At 42.1% G+C, this 17,942-nt stretch overlaps 1 protein-coding gene across 2 annotated transcripts in view; it reads right to left on the bottom strand.

Moving 5' to 3' along the window:
- The window catches only part of Polr1a (RNA polymerase I subunit A), a 70,687-nt gene that overhangs the window by 32,771 nt on the left and 19,974 nt on the right, over positions 1-17,942 (bottom strand). For both annotated transcript variants that reach the window (XM_048352545.1, XM_048352546.1), the window contains exons 13-14: positions 12,569-12,823; positions 6,696-6,887 (exon numbers count right to left, since the gene is read on the bottom strand). In XM_048352545.1, the coding sequence (XP_048208502.1) occupies positions 6,696-6,887; positions 12,569-12,823 (447 nt within the window). The remainder of the gene's footprint in view (positions 1-6,695; positions 6,888-12,568; positions 12,824-17,942) is intronic.

The raw sequence follows: 17,942 nt of genomic DNA, 5'->3' as shown, positions 1-17,942 counted from the left end.
AGAAACAAAAGTGCACCAATAAGAACTTCACCGATATTTCCTACTCCCTAAAATAGTTCATCTTCAAGTGAACAATTTCCTAGATAAGAATGAAATTCCTGATTACATCAGAGAAAGGTGAGGGGTAAACAACCAAATTATGATGGGATTAAAATAAAGAAACTGAATGTGTGCATAGAAAAAAGCAAAGCAGGGCTGGGGATATGGCCTAGTGGCAAGAGCGCCTGCCTCTTATACATGAAGCCCTCGGTTCGATTCCCCAGCACCACGTATACAGAAAATAGCCAGAAGTGGCGCTGCGGCTCAAGTGGCAGAGTGCTAGCCTTGAGCAAAAAGAAGCCAGGGACAGTGCTCAGGCCCTGAGTCCAAGGCCCAGGACTGGCAAAAAAAAAAAAAAAAAAAAAAGCAAAGCATTAACAAGGTTAAGAAAGATGGTGAGGCCTGTAACACCATCATCTGCCAAAAGTGAGCCATGACAATCCTTAGCTCAAGTGAACAGTTATTGAACACATTTCAGGGCACCCTGTTCACTTCTAGGCCGCCTCAAAAAAGATACAATTACTCATATTCAATAACTTCCTTTCTGTAGAACAGCTTTGACTTTCAAGGAAGGCAGAGGTGCAAAGACTAGAACTGAGAGCCTTCTGTGCTAAGGAAGCTAAAGGTGTACACAACTAAGAAGCAGGCTGCAGTGATGATCCAAGGATCCTGGGTGTCCAGTGTCTACTCCATCACCTGTTCATTCACCATGGGGAGCACCTCCTTTTACCCTCAACATTCATAGATTTCAGGTATGATTCACTTGGCAATTATATGTCTAGTGTTTGCTTTGAGCCAGACACTGAGAAGACAGTTGTGAACAACAGTCTCTGTCCTCCTTGGAGAAAGAATAATTCAGGAATAAATTTAACCAATTTTAAATTAAAAAAAATTTAGACTTGTAAAGCATAACCCTTATTACACAATGGAAAGAAACTAAAGAAATAAATGTAAAGACATTATGGGTTTGAAGACAAACTATTGTTAACTAACTCCCCAATACATCTGCAGATTCAACACAATCACTACAAAAATTCCAACTGCCAATTCTGCAGAAACATTAATAAGCTGATCCCAAGTAGCCAAAATAATCTTGAAGTAGAAGAAAACTGAAACACTCCTGCTTCTTGATGCATTTGGAGCTCTGCCTTACGCCATGAACAAAAATTAACTCACAATGCATCTAATCAATAAATCACTTTAAAATGACCACAAAAATTTAAGTAACAAAAAGCAGATAAACTGGGCTTCATCAAAGTTTAAAACTTTTTTGTCAAGTGAACCCACAGAATCAGAAAAAGTATTTATAAATAAATTTTATGATACAACTCTAATATATGTTACATATATAAAGAAATCTTATATAAAATGCAACATAATTAACAAAATGAGCAAAGGATCTGAATACACATTTGTTCAAACAAGAGATTACAAAAGGCATGAAAGTATATGAAAAGATGTTTGATATCATCTAGTATTAAGGACATGTGAATTAATACCAAAATGATAAATCACTTAACATCTACTAGGATGGCTATAAAACAGAATGAAGCAAATGTTGCTGAGAGTGTATGCAAATTGGAATCTATACACGTTGTTGGTAGGAATAAAAAATGGTGCAGTTACTTACTTAACAATGGTTTATAACAAAGGCTAAATAAAAATGTTAAACACAGATTTACAGTATGACTCAGCCATCGTACTCCTAAGTTATATATGTATCCAAGATAAATAAAAACACATGTTCAAAGAATGAAATATAAAGGTTACTGTAGCTTTATTTGTAATATCCAAAAAGTTGAAGCAACTCAAATTATCACTTTGCCAAATAAAAATGGACAAACAAAATAAGACACATTCATATTATGATATATTATTCAGCCATAAGAAGGAATATTTTTTTTTATTTTTTGTTGTTGTTGTTGTTGTTGCCAGTCCTGGGGCTTGGACTCAGGGCCTGAGCACTGTCCCTGGCTTCTTTTTGCTCAAGGCTAGCACTCTGCCACTTGAGCCACAGCGCCCCTTCTGGCCACTTTCTGTATATGTGGTGCTGGGGAATTGAACCCAGGGCCTCATGTATAGGAGGCAAGCACTCTTGCCACTAGACCATATCCCCAGTCCCATAAGAAGGAATAATATAATCCTAGCTACTAAGGAGGCTGGGATCTGGGGTCATGATAGTTCTATTTGTAGTGTTTTGAAGAACTTTCCCATGCTATTTTCCATTATGGCTCTACTAATTTACATTTATGCCAGCAGTTAAGGAAGTTCCCTTTCCTCCCTTTCCTTCTCATCCTTGACAAGCAGTCTATTTATTTTTTATTTTTTTTGCCAGTCCTGGGCCTTGGACTCAGGGCCTGAGCACTGTCCCTGGCTTCTTCCCACTCAAGGCTAGCACTCTGCCACCTGAGCCACAGCGCCCTTCTGGCCGTTTTCCATATATGTGGTGCTGGGGAATCGAACCGAGAGCTTCATGTGTAGGAGGCAAGCACTCTTGCCACTAGGCCACATTCCCAGCCCCAAGCAGTCTATTTTTAACATTTGTGAAACATGACAGACGTTCATTTAACTGTTTTCATGTGCTAAGAGACAGAAACTTTTTCTAATTACTTTGTGTCTGATTTGGTGATGTCTTATGGGTTATTTGTACATGGGGCTATGTATTCAAAGGTAAGGAAAGCAGGAAACCCAAGACATATCTATATTTCTGTGTTTATTGCAACACTAATCACAATAAATAGTCAAGACGAGCAACCTAGACACCCGTCAGCAAATGTTGGCTAAAGAAAATATGGTATAGACTGGGGGTGTGGCTCAAGTGGTAGGTAGAATGTTTGTCCAAAGGGCTTTGGGCTCAATCCCCAGTATGGCTTAAAAAACACACACAAATGAACAAAATCCTTACAAGATGGAGATTCTAAAGGATATTATACGAGGTAAGCACTCTTGCCACTAGGCCATATTCCCAGCCCAGGATATTATATGCTAACTGAAATAAACCCAGGCACCGAGGCAAATACCACATGGTTTTACTTACTGAGGAAGCCCAAACAGAGGCTATCAGAGGCTTAGAAGGGTGGACGTGGGGATGGAGAAGGATATAACAGGGATGAGGGCTGTGGGTGGGTAGGAGGAGTAGCTTCTTCCATTAGAACAGCTGACCACTATTTCAAAATAGCTGCTGTTGAGTGTTTCCATCAAAAAGAAGTGATAAAGGTTTGCGTTTATAAGGTGATGGATATTCCAATTATCCTTAGCTGATCTTTACACATTGTATACATGATAAAAATGTCAAACTGTACCCTACTAATACAAAATATTGTGTCAAGTGAAAAGAAAATATCCTTAAAATCAATAAAGATTACTTGCATCAAGAAATTGTGGTGGGGGGCTGGGGATATAGCCTAGTGGCAAGAGTGCCTGCCTCGGATACACGAGGCCCTAGGTTCGATTCCCCAGCACCACATATACAGAAAAAAAAACGGCCAGAAGTGGCGCTGTGGCTCAAGTGGCAGAGTGCTAGCCTTGAGCGGGAAGAAGCCAGGGACAGTGCTCAGGCCCTGAGTCCAAGGCCCAGGACTGGCCAAAAAAAAAAAAAAAAAAAAGAAATTGTGGTGGGGGCTGGGGATATAGCCTAGCGGCAAGAATGCCTGCCTTGGATACACGAGGCCCTAGGTTCGATTCCCCAGCACCACATATACGGAAAACGGCCAGAAGCGGCGCTGTGGCTCAAGTGGCAGAGTGCTAGCCTTGAGCGGGAAGAAGCCAGGGACAGTGCTCAGGCCCTGAGTCCAAGGCCCAGGACTGGCAAAAAAAAAAAAAAAGAAATTGTGGTGGGGGCTGGAGATATGGCCTAGTGGCGAGAGAGCTTGCCTCGTATACGTGAGGCCCTGGGTTTGAATCCCCAGCACCACATATACAGAAAACGGCCAAAAGTGGCACTGTGGCTCAAGTGGCAGAGTGCTAGCCTTGAGCAAAAAGAAGCCAGGGACAGTGCTCAGGCCCTGAGTCCAAGGCCCAGGACTGGCCAAAAAAAAAAAAAAAAAAATGAAATCGTGGTGGTACATCCTTGTAATTCCAGACCTCAGGAGCCATATAATCATAATTACCAGGCCAGTCTAGACTACATAGAGAGACCCTATCTCAAAAAGAGTTGTTCAAGCTCTATTAGCATTAAGGAAATGCAAATTAAAATAAGATGTCACTATATACCAAACAAGGTCTCTCTGTATAGCCTAGGCTGGCCTCAAACTCTCCATCCATTCTCCTGCCTCAGCCTCCCAAGTACTGAGATTATATACCACCATGCTTGGCATTAACCATATGGTAGCTAAAATTAAACAAGTAGACCAAAACAAACAACATAACAATAAGTTCCATGAGAATAAATAACACTAGAACTCTCATGCTATGCTGGTGAAAACATATACTACTGCAAACATTCTGGAAAACTGTTTATCTGTTCAATAAAAGACACATACAAGAGTGTCCATAGTAGCTGTGTTTGTAATAGCCAACTCATCAGGAAAACAGAAGACACAAATTATCAATGTCAAGGGATGACACTACTACAGATTTGGAAAACAGAACCGATTATGAGTAAAGAAACATTATGAGTGAATTTATTCCTACAAATTCAACAACTTAGATAAAATGGACAAATCCCTTGAAAAATACAAATACTAAAACTTATTCAAGAAGAAATGTAAACCCTAATAGACTGCTATCTACGTGGGATATTCTGTTGTTTAGCCAGAACAAATGATCAGACTGGGCATCTTATAAAGAAAATAGAAACTTATTTCCTCAAAGTTCTGGAAGCTAGAAAGTCCAACATTAGGAAGAGAGGACAGTATATAGCTAAGGACTTCTGATTTTACCATCTATGCTGAAAGAAAGGGGAGGGGAGAGGAGGAGTGGAGAGCTAATAAGTGGCCCAAACTTGACCTCTTATAAGGAATTCATTCCCAAGAGGGTTAATCCATTCACAAAGGCAGAGATCGCTCCCCTCCCCTCCTGAAGTGGTGGGGATCAAACCTAGAGCTCTGGGCATAATGGAGTTATATATATTCTCAACCAAAGGTTCTCCCTCAGTATTGCTGTATTGAGTTTCTAACACATAAACTTTAGGGGACATATTCAAATCACAGCAACTAAGCTAAAAAGTTGCTAAATAATAGCAACTAGGCTAATTAAAAAAACCTACCTATACACATGAGCCATGTAAACATTTTATTTTATGAATAAAAATTAAGGGCTGGCAATGTGGCTTAGTCATAGAGTGCTTGCCTAGCATGCATGAAGCTCTGGGTTTGATTCCTCAGTACCATATAAACAGTGAAAAGCCAGAAGTGGCTCTGTGGCTCCAGTGGTAGAGTCTAATAGACTTTTCTGCCTAGGCTGGCTTCGAACCACCATCCTCAAGATCTCAGCCTCCTGAGTAGCTAGGATTACAGGTTTGAGGCACCAGTGCTCAGCTTAGATAACTCATTTTAAATATGAAGTCACCTCTTAAAAGGCAAATGTGCTGAAGGCCTGGTCTTCAGCCAGAGGCATTGTTGAGAAGTGCCTCGACTTAACTTAATTGATCGGTTAACCTATTTATGAGTTCAATACTGAACGGGGCCTTGGTTGGAGGAAGGTCATGGGTGCCTATCTCAGAAAGGTAGGTCTTGTCTCTGCCTCCTGTCTATAATGAGGTGAGCCATTTTGCCCCACCATCTGCTCTCCATCACCACTTGTATTAGCATGCGTGGGCCCAGAACTAACAGAGCCAAATGTCACTGTCCTAATAACACTGCCAACTGCCCCAAAGACATGTTCCCTTCAACATGCAAAACCTTTATCACTTAAACTAAGAACATTAACATGTACCTTTGGAAAGGCAGATTTTCATAAAATTAAGAGCAGGAAAACATTCAGGAAATCACCCCCAAATTTAAACACAACTGGCAATGGCTCAGGAACGAGAGCTTCTCCACCTCAACTGAGTTCAAAATGTATGTTAATGTCTTTTACTTTTTCTGTTTTTGACTACAGTTGATCAAAACTGACATAATAAAGGCACCATAAGGCAGGTTTACTATACTTCATTATTTTGTTAGTATGTATACTATCACTGGGTTACTTTGAGAGGAAATATGGTGTGATGCTTTGGGAGTTTGGAAAGTCCTAAGTTTGAATTCCAATTCTGTTTCCCATAGCTTTGGGTAGGTAATTCAACATTTCTAAGTCTCAGCATTTTTTTCATCTGCTAAAGAGAGATAATATTTGCACGTTGCTTGTGAGGATCAGATATGGTGTCGAATTCACTCAGCAAAGCATTTAGTAATTCCCAACAAATATCATTATTATAATCACAGCATTACAACATATTTCAATAATGAGGCCACCAAGTTTAAGTTAAAAGCAAAGGATAGGACTGGGATGTAGCTCAGTGGTTAGGAAGTACAATGTCCTGGGGAGGTGGGGGGGAGGGAGCAAAAGACAGAAATTATGCAACTTACTCTTAGTAGATGCTCCTCTGAGCCCTCCCAGACGTACGGACCCCAAAGGGAAAGCAGGCTATTTTACAATTAGCTGTTTCTGTGTCTCTCTGGGTTGGCCTGGCCTCTTAAAAATGGAATTTCTTAAACACCAATTGTTTTCCCAATTACCTGCTTTCCAGTCCACAGTGAAAAGGGCTTCAGAATGGCAGGAGGAAGGAGCTTCACGCGTCCCACTTTGTCTGTGAGTCCTCGGTATACGAGCTCAATATACTGTTCTCGGGTAAAAAAGCAACCCCGAATAGTCATGTTGGCACCTGAAACCATGTGATCCTGGATCAGTCCTGCCAATGGCTGGCCATCCTACATCAAAATAGACAGGAAACAAAGGTAAAATATAAATCAAACCCTTAATTCCTCACCACCACTTGCTTTGGCATGCATGGGCCCAGAACCATTTGCATAGAAGTCTTATAAAGAACTCTCCCATACCCCTCTCTTCATATTGACCTGCTCTTGCCCCTCTAGGCACCTGCTTAGAAACAAAGTGCCCCCCAAATAACATAACTAGTTCCTACTTTTGCTATTGGCTCACTGTTCTATGTTAAAACTGCTTCAAACAAATCCAATTCTTTTAACCTTTGTTTAATCCCATCTGGTTCTAGTTATTCCAGAAGCCATTTCTGGCATTTATGCATAAACTTGGTCTGGTTGTTGTTAGCTATGTTCTTGTTTTTTTGTATTTTGGTTTTATGCTTTAGTATTTTTCACACATTTCTAGTCTGATTCTGCTGTAAACTAGTCATCCATTCAACAAATATTTATTGAGAGCCTACTGTATGCTTAGACATTGGGCAGACCTTTGGCCTACTCCTGAGGAAGCGCCAGACAGTAAACAAAGGATTGGATAAAAAGAGAATCACAGAGTATTTTAAATGAAGAAAAGATTGGGAGAGGAGGGGTCAGGGATGGTCTATCTCTGAGGGGCAGTGGTACAGCTATGACCTGAGGGGTGACTTGGGAGCCAGCCAGAAACAGGAACACGGGGCTCAGGCACAGGTTCCTGGAGGGACCATGGCAAGCCTTGATGTGTGCATGACGTGTATGTGGGCTTCCAATAAAGACTTTTCTACCAAATGCCAAACAGAGGCTTTTATTAAAACCTTAGATCTGGTGGGTACATTAATTTAATTTGACACTTTCACAGTCTTTGTCTCCTCAACCTTCTCTCTCCAGTCTATGTTCATGGCAACACAAGGCACTGAAGTAAAAATAGCTGTGCTCACTGACGTCTCATAAGAACTAGATTTTGCAGACCTTTCCATGTTTATAGAAATTGGAGAAAAACCTGGACTTACATCTAAAGATTATTATCATTTGACTGTTTGTTAACTACTAGCCAATATTATGGTCATATTTCATAATTAAGGCTAGAGGAACTCACAAAGGCAGCTAAGGAGGATAGCCAGGAATTTAACCACATATACTAATTCAAAGGCTAAAAAGGATTCTTGTCAGATGGTCTAAATACTCCGCGATGGGCTGGATGTGAACTCAAACATTATTATTATAGATGTTCTAAGAAAGTCTCACAGATTTAAGTCAAGATCACACAGAACACACAACTCTTTTTCTGAAAACTTTGTAATTCATGTTAAAAACAACAACAACAACAAAACTATGTTCTAAATCTTATTCTGAAGGTGCTTGCTTGGGGGAAAATCCAAACCAGTATAATGCATCCTTAGTTTTGGGGGTCAGATACAGATTTTTCATTTTCTTTTCTTTTTTTTTTCTTAAGGAGGTATAAGTTATATGATATAGTCTATGCCTATAGGTATAGTCTATGCCTAAAGGTAGTTAAACTCTTCCAATTAACCATCTATCTAGAGTCTTCCATGACTAAAAAAATCACTTAAAGGGCTCAATTGCTTTCAATGTAATCACCATAAACTCTAGGGGGAAATGCTACATTAAAGCAATTACTAAAGATCAGCCACAGCAGAAGAGCAAGGGTTGAGGCACAGATTCCAAGACAGGGCCTAGATTTACATGACTCAAGAAGGAAAGAACAAGCTGAATGCCAGTGGTTCATGCCTGTAATCTTAGCTACTTAGGAGGGCAAGATCTGAGAGAGTTGGGGTTTGAAACCAGCCCAGGCAGCAAAGTCCCCATGAGACTCGTCTGCAATGAAGCAGCAAAAAGCTAGAGGTTAAGCTGCAGCTCAAGTGGTAGAGTGCTAGAATTGAGCAAAGCAGCTCAGTGACAGTGCCAGGCCCTGAGTTCAAGCCCCAGAACTGGCACATACACACAAACACACACAAAAGAACACCCATTATTAGTATTTCTTCACAACCCAGCAGGTGTGGGTTTTTAATAAAGACCTGTCTATGAGATGGAGGCTTCATGTTCCTTAAACTCCGTGAGAATTAGAAAGAACATCTCAGAATCAAAATTCCAGAAGACTGTCAGCTATCCCAATCTACTTAACACTACAGCAAAATGTCATTAAATTTAATTTTCTTAAATAAAAATGCTTAGGAAATAGGGCATTTTGTCTTGAATTTTCTAGCTAAGTAAAAGTCAGATAAATAAAAATTTTGTTTACTTGGAAAAGAAACAGCAAAAATTCCATTCATCTCACACTTGGAAGTCATACAACATGACTTTACCTAATACATACGGCCAGCAATAAAATATTCTTTACTCTGGTATTGTGGCTAAAGAAGAGAACTTAGAAATGGAATAATATATAAGGAGAAATGGAAACAAAACAAGCCAATAAAAATGACCAAATATTCAGCCTGAGCAAAACCCAAGTTTGATCCTTAACATTGCAAGGGAAAAAAATGACCAAAAAGACACAGGTTTTAATGAAATCAACTCTTGTCCACTTAGAGGACTTTGTCACCAGACGTGTTACATTTTTATAACCATTAGGAAAAATAAAAAGTCCTCTTCTGGAATTTATACTATGGACTAAATAAAACTCATCAGAATCAGAGGGTCGACAGTTGGGTTTTTTTGGTTGGCCATGGAGCTTCAACTAAGGGCTGTCCCTGAGCCATAGCCCCACTTCCAGTTTTTAGATGGTTAATTGGAAGAGTTTAACTACCTTTACCGCCCAGGTTGGCTCTGAACCATGATCATCAGCTCTCAGCCTATGAATGTAGATTATAGGCATGAACCACCAGCACCTGGCTCAGAGGTTTACTTTTTTTTTTTTTTTTTTTTTTTTTGCCAGTCCTAGGGCTTGAACTCTGCACCTGTCCCTGAGCTTCTTTTGCTCAAGACTACCATCCTACCCCTTGAGCCACAGCTCCACTACTAGCTTTTTTAGTAGTTTATGGTAGATAAGAGTCTCGCGGACTTTCCTGCCTGGGCTAACTTTGAACTGCAATCCTCAGATCTCAGCCTCCAGAGTAGCTAGGATTATAGGTGTGAGCCACTGGTGCCTGGCTTAGTGGATTACTTTTGACAAAAGAAAAAGAACTTTCAGGCCATTCTCAAGTTTGTTTTTTCTTTTTAAGAACCTAATTTGAGCTAGAGGTGGAACTCAATGGCAGTCTTGCCTAGCACGAACAAGGTCTTGGGTTAAGTCCTAGCACTGGAGCAAGGGTGCAGGGTGAAGAAAAAAAGAAATTTACCGATGTAAGCATTTATCTGGGTTCTGTTTGTCTCCCTTAAGTGAAGCCTGACCTAAAATCCTCATGCACATGAGCATATGGCAAGGCTCAGGCTCACATGGATTTAAACCATTTGGCATAAGCAGGAAACTTCCTAATGCTTTACTCCTTATTCAATTATAGTCAAGTATAGAATATTCAAATTCTTTGGTCTGAAGCCTTTAGAGTGCCTCAATTCCCCTGTAGGCTAATGGTCACAGGTCTCCTTTCCAGTAGTCACTTCCTGCTCCCTGAAATGAGATCTAGAGACAAAGAGCTGGGATGAGGTCCTGCCAGCATGCCTCCACCAAACCCCAGCCCCTTGTCAAGTGGGACTAAGAACTCACAGCTGAGCACAGAGGATTAGGAGTCAAAGGTGCTAAGTCTGAGTCCTGGCATCATCATAAACTATTCCTTTGGTGTTTCTTCATTAGAAAGTGACACCTACCTCAAAATGCTGTTGTGTGAACTATGTAAGAGAATGTTTACCAATTACTTAAGAGTGGTGCCTGAAGCCTAGGTCTGTTCAGTAAGTGAACAAAATCCTAACAGCTACACTGCTATTACTGACCCCAAAAGACAAAAAGCCAACTTTTATATTAGTTAAATTATGTTTTGTAATTTCTAAGTGATCTGATTAACCCTTTCTTCCTGCTTTTGGTCCTTCTGCTAATAAAGAGTCCATAAAGTGGTCAGAGAAGGGAAAGTTCAACTCAAACTGGCTCCTGTGCCAAGCCACAGTAGTGTATCAGGTGGGAAAAAGAGGCTGGGATGCTAGGTTCCTGCTACCCGATTCCCTAGGTGGTAGATGGCTGATACTGGGAGAGAAGTTCCAAGGAGCAGAGTGCTAATCTTTGCTGGACATCTCTGAGCAGCCCTGGTAATCCCTGAGTACAAAGGTTTCCATTTCTATAGCAACAACAAACTTAAGAGTTCCTTGTCTACCCTTCTATTTCTTTGCCTGGCTGGTGTAAACTATTTCAATTCTTCAATGTAAGACATGGATATAAATAGCATCTACTATAAGGGCTTTGGGCAAGGTGAAATAAGAAATCTCCAAAATGCTTTGCAATGTCAGCCACTGAAAATGTGATTGGTAAATGGTACCTGTGGTTTTATATCATTATTCCTGGTTCTTTCAAATTCCACCACAATCCCAATGAATAATGTATAACTGTGAACCACTGTGATGGAAATGGCTTACACATGGAAAGGCCACAGATCTTCAAGCAAGTGTTAAAGAGTAAGTGGGAACAAGAATATACTCTACCCTTTCTCCTCAAGCCTGGCCTCTTCTTGGCTCTCTCTCCCACAAATATATATTGGCGGAAATCTTACCACTTTGGGAACAAGCCAAATGAGGTAGAAGCCAGTTATACCCTTCTTCCCTATGTCCATTTGAAGACTACATGAGGCTGCCCATGACAGCCAACTTCAGAAGGAGAAAAAGGAATTTAAAGAGATGCCTTCATGGCTTCGAGATGGACTTCAGATAAGAAGTGGCTTCTCTATCCCCCCTCCCTGCCACCCTCCCCCTCCCCCCCACCAACAGTCCTGGGGCTTGTCCCTGAATACCTTTGTGCTCAAGGCTAGTGCTCTATATCTTGAGCAACAGCACCACTTCTGGCTGTTTCTGAGTAGTTGATTGGAAATATGAGTCTCGTGAGCTTTTCTGCCCAGGTTGGCTTTGAGCCACAATCCTCAGATCTCAGCCTCCTAAGTAGTTAGGATTACAGGCGTGAGTCACTGGCACCCAGCTTAAGTGGTTTCTTAAAACTCAGCCTTGTCAGAAATCACAGAACCAAAGTCATCTATGGGCCATCACATTTTAGATGCTAATGTTTGCAAGTGGTGGAATTGAAACCTAACTCTTGCCCTTGGACAAGAGTTAGGTTTCTATTATGATCTATTATGTAGCTACTGAACTTGGCTTTCTGGGATGGCTGCCCAATTTTTCTTCCTACTTACATTTTTAAGACACAGCAAGATTAAAAAACATTTCCCTGCCCCGAGGCAATTAGAGGACAAAAAAAAGCCCAACAACATTGTGGGGCTGGGAATATGGCTTAGCAGTAGTGTGCTTGTCTTGCATGCAATGAAGCCCTGGGTTCGATTCCTCAGCACCAAATAAATAGAAAAGGCCAGAAGTGGTACTGTGGCTCAAGTGGTAGTGTGTTAGCCTTGAGTAAAAAGAAACGAGTTCAAGACCCAGGACTGGGAAACAAACCAACCATTGGGAATAAACTAGGACTCTCTCTAGTCCAGGTATCCCTGCCCTATCGCTACCCATTGACCCCAACAGTTGGCCACAGCCCAGGTTCAATGTGCCAAGTCAAGCTGGTGGTGACAGCTGTGGAAGAGCCTCTGGGTCAGACCTACCTTGGGAACAAGATACTGCTGATCAGTGCAGGCCAGGACGTAGGCTTCCGCCCGACCCAGCTCACTCTGAGGGAAGTGGGCGTTCATCTCATCTCCATCAAAGTCAGCATTATAGGCCTTGCAGTTGGCATAGTGGAGCCGTAGGACTTTCTCTTCAGGCAGGATTCGCGCATGGTGGGCCTGGATGGATGGTCTGTGTAGGGTGGGCTGTCGGTTCAACAGAAGAATGTCCCCATTCTTTATGTGCCGGCAAACCTGGGAACAAATGAGAAGAGGTAGATGATCAGTGGGAATTTCAGAATTATCACTGCTCCTTTCATGGGTCCACCTAAACTGCATCTGCCTGTCCCATGTTCTAGACAACAAATGCTGTGGAGTCTGGAGCAAACCCCTAGAATCTGAGAAGTACTTGCCAGGCCTCTCTGGAAAGAAACTGTATAGTCTAGATCCTGGCTCTGGGCTCAGAGGAACAAGGAAGATCAGGCCACAGGTTTCTGTAAAATGTCTTCAGAGTCCCTGCCTGGGTACTATGTTTCTCTGAGAATTAATCTTTTTAAATTTAATTTTATTGTCAAGGCAATGTACAGAGGGGGTATAGTTACACGCCTAAGGTAGTGAGTACATTTCTTGTCAAACTTGTTATCTCTTCCCTCATTTTTCTCCCACCTTCACTCCTCCTCAATCTCCCTCCACCTCAACCTTTCTTTTTTGCCAGTCCTGGGACTTGAACGCAGGGTCTGGGCACTGTCCCTGCGCTTCCTTTTGCTCAAAATCAGCACTCTACCACTTGAGCCACAGCACCACTTCCAACTTTTTCTGTTTATGTGGTACTGAGGAATTGAACCCAGGGCTTCATGCATGCTAGGAAAGCACTCTACCACTAAGCCACATCCCAGCCTGAGAATTATGTCTAAAATGTAACCACAAACCTCCCTGGGTTTGAAAGAACTTGGCAGACTTCTCAAATCCCTGTCATGATCATATATATGTTATTTGAAGTATGATTTTTACATACTAGCAATACAGAACTTCATATAGAGCAGAGCTAGGACTAAAGAACAGGGTTCCCGATTCTCACTTCAGTGACCCCTGAAAATAGCTGATTGTGCCAGGTCCTGGTGGCTCATGTCTATAATTCTAGCTATCCAAGAGGCTGAGATCTGAGGATTGAGATTTGAAGCCAGCCCAGGCAGATAAAATTGAGATACCCTTCTTTCCAATTAACCAGCAAAACACCAAAAAAGCAGAGGAAGGCCCAAGGGGAAACCACCAGCTGTGAGTGAAAATGCTAAGGAAGAACTTGGGGTTCTGAGTTCAAGCCCTAGTACCAACATAACAACAACAAAAAAATTTACTAGGTGCCAGTGGTTCATATCTTAGCTACTAAGGAGGCTGAGATCTGAGGATCACGGTTCAAATCCAACCTGGGCAGTAAATTCCACAAGACTCTTACTTCTAATAACCTACTCAGAAAAAGCCAGAAATGGTGCCGTGGCTCAAGTGGTAGAACAGTAGCTTTGAGCACAAAGAGGCTCATGGACTGTGCCTAGGCCCTAAGTTCAAGCACCAGGATTTGCCAAAAAAAAAAAAAGATTACACTTCAAAAAAATTCATAAGGGGGCTGGGGATATAGCCTAGTGGCAAGAATGCCTGCCTCGGATACACGAGGCCCTAGGTTCGATTCCCCAGCACCACATATACAGAAAACGGCCAGAAGCGGCGCTGTGGCTCAAGTGGCAGAGTGCTAGCCTTGAGCGGGAAGAAGCCAGGGACAGTGCTCAGGCCCTGAGTCCAAGGCCCAGGACTGGCCAAAAAACAAAACAAAACAAAACAAAAAAATTCATAAGAAATGTAAACTGTCATGTTTTTGGGAAAACAGCTTGGAAAAACCATCAGAACATCTGAAATACAATTTCATCTAGCCTTTCAATAGAAAAAAATAAGCACTAATACAAGATTATACACATACATGTTTATGTGGCAGTGATTACAGTAGCGAAAAGTAGAAATAAGCCAGGCACTCCTATGGCTCACATCTGTAATCCTAGCTACTCAAGAGGCTGAGATCTGAGGATCACTATTCAAAGCCAGCCCCAGCAGGAAAAGTCCACTCATCTCCAATTAACCACCAGAAAACTGGAAGTGGCCCTGTAGTTCAAGTGATAAGAGTGCTAGCCTTGAGCAAGAGCTCAAGGGCATCGCCCAGGCCCCAGTTCAAGCCCCACAAATGACAGAAAAAAAAAGTAGAAATAACCTGATTGCTATAAAGAAGGGGTTTGGAAAATAGGATCAAAAATTTAAATCCAGCTAAACTCTGTACATGGCTGTACACATGCATATGGAAATGCGGTGCTTAGTAATACTAAACTGTTACCATGGTCTTTAGGACATGAGGAAGGATAGTAGAGGCTGGATGATTAACATCCTAACTTTATACAGCTGAGTACTGCTCATAACCTGAGCAGTTGCACATATTACTTCTATAATAGGAATGAATATGTATATATACATATATGTATGTGTGTATTCATGTGTGTTTATATATAATGATACATGCCCATATATATGTTCATCTATTTTACACATATTTGTTTACATTAGTTATATAGGGAGAAGGAAAGATTTCGTTATTACATTTCCACTCATGTTTTTGAGATAAGCTCCTGCTATTATCCTAAGTTGGTCTTGAATTTATAATCCCCCTGACTCAGACTCCCAAGTGCTGAGATCATAAGAGTATAATCACTATACCTGGCTACTTTGTACAAAACAAAACACCAAGACAAAAAAACAAATAATGGGGTAGAGGAACCAGTACTGGAGGCTGAACTCAGAGCATTGTGCTTGGCTAGGCAAACAAACTACTACTTATGCCACACTTTCAGCCCTTTTGCCTTTCCAGTTCATTCTTCAGGTAGGATCTGAAGCTTGCCTCAGACTACAAACCTGTTTATGCCTCCCATACCAATAGGATTACAGGTATGTATCACCTTTGCCCAGATACTTCTGTACAATTCTTTAAAAGATGAATTACTTTTAAAGAAAGCATGAAAAATTGCTCAAGTGGTGTGCTCATTGTGGATGAAAAAAAATACAAGTAGGTAAACTTAAAGAGAATTTTAACTACACAATATTTTATCCTTCAAAGATAACCACTGCACACTTTTTCCCCCTTACAAATCTGAAGTTGATCATGTCCTTCAGAAAAACCACTCCCACAGAGCTGACTTTACTATAAGGCTCATGAAGCTGCCTGCTATCTTACAGTATTTACCAGGCTTCCTAAGTGATGAACCTAACTCTAATCTCAAGCGTCTGAAACCCTCCCAACCTCAGCAGCCTAGAGGAATGCGGGGAATTAATACCTTCCCCTACCTCAAATTCCTCTAAGTCACAGCAGATAATAGGTTGGGAAAAACAACAGTCTACTTCAAGCAGGCTGCCTGCTGTCCACATTTATAAGGCTGCACTGACAAGATGGTTAAAGCAAGGGGCCACAGGTTAGTAAGGACTGCTGCTTTCACTTTCTCTTCATTCTGGTGAGCTTGGCTGAAAGTCCCATCTAGCACAGGAGAGCAGGAAGCAAAACCCTCAAATACTAAAAGGCAGGCCTAAATGCACCTAGCATAGCGTCTATCTTTTCACTCCCCACGGAATTCAATCCTTTGCCTTGTTCCCCTGCCCCCAAGTCCCACATTTCCATGGAGACATGAACTCTGAGGATTCCCATGAGCATCTGCCCAGGGCACTGGCTGCTGCCTGCGTCACATAGCCAAGGTCTTCTTTGTTTAGCCTCTCAAGGGAGAAGCTGCCCAGACCTGTGGCCCAGACCCAAAACCCAGGATCTGAATGTAACAAATCTATGACATCCTCCAGCGTAAGCAAACTCCCTGCAGCTGGAAAGGTCGGCAGGACAGCCTGGCAGGCACCAGCCAATCCAAACAGAAGCCCTGGAGCACCCTGTGCCAACCCAAACCTAAGGCCTTTCCTTTTTCTTGTCTCTAAATAAATACTGTAGTGAAAATTAGTGTGCCCCAGTGCCCGGGTCACTTTCTAGAGGCAGCTCAGAGCCAAAGGCTGCTCCTGGGTAGAGGAGGCAGTCCTAGGATAGGGAAAGGAGGCTGTCCTGGTTTCATCTTCACTTCTATAGGAGTCAGGGGAGGGAGCAGAGATTTCCCACCTCACTGGGGAAACAGAATATTTCTGCACCCTTTCTCCCTCTTATCTAAGCTGTGGTTCAGACTTACCAATGCATCATCTTTTCCTTCCCAATCATGTTCCACCCCCGCCCCCACCCCTTCAGTCCTGTCCTGACCAACATGTAACACATCAAGCAAAGTCTTCAAAAGTAACAAGTTAGAATCACCATGCATTTTATTATGTGTGGAAGAACCACATACAACATAACTGAGATTTTAGGAAATGAAGTTAGCCATCCTGAGACTGTAGGTTGTGATGCAATGTACTTTTCTTTCATAAAATTCCTTCCTGTCTTTATGTTCCTGTCTCCCCCACCCCTGGTCACATCATTAGTTCCAAAGTATTCCATCTCAACTAAGACCCAAACTTCACCAGCATCTCCCGAGTACCTCTGACATGCAGGGCGCTGCGGAGTGGTGAGCTGAGCATGCCTTGCCCTGAATTCATGGGATTTAGAGATCAACTCAAGGGCACAGATGACCCTTGAGTCAGCGACAACCCAATGCAACAAGAGCTGCACACAGGGGGAGAAATAAGAGTGACTAGGACGTGAGAGGGCCACACAAGAGCAGTAGCCAACCCAGGTTTTAGGGTTTGCAAATAGGTGGGTGGGTCACCTAGTTTTGTTAATGAAGTTTTACTGGCACACAGCCACACCCCCTCATCTAAATATATTTTCATATTACATAGTAGAGCTAGGTAGTTACAACAGAGACTGTATGGCCCACAAGGCCTGAAATCTTTACTGTCTAACCCCAGGGAAGAGAGCTCTCCTGAGACCTGAAGGAAGAGGAATGGCAGGAGAAAATTCGCCCAGTGTAAAGGGAGAGAGATCAAGCCAGCACCTGTTTATAGAGGCTGCTGAACAGACTTGGAAGGAGGTTGGATTGAAAGGTGGGCTGTTGATGAAAGAAGGACAATGTGAGGAGTCTTGAGCCTGCTAAGGGTTGGAACTCAAAACTGGAAGACAAATGATGGGATCACTCGTGTTCCACCTCACTGTTCATCAGCAGATCTTTCATTCACTTCCTGTGAGCTGACTTTATGCGACTAGCACACTGCACAGAAACCAACCTTTCCCATCCTGATCTCTCACCCACTGTCCCTTCCTACCCCCAACCTATGTGCTTACAGGAGTAACAGGGCATGTGAAGGAAGTTCTCTTATTCTTTCA

This window comes from Perognathus longimembris, chromosome 8 (assembly GCF_023159225.1).
Source record: "Perognathus longimembris pacificus isolate PPM17 chromosome 8, ASM2315922v1, whole genome shotgun sequence".
NCBI lineage: Eukaryota > Metazoa > Chordata > Mammalia > Rodentia > Heteromyidae > Perognathus > Perognathus longimembris.
This window is presented reverse-complemented; position numbering and strand designations above follow the sequence as displayed.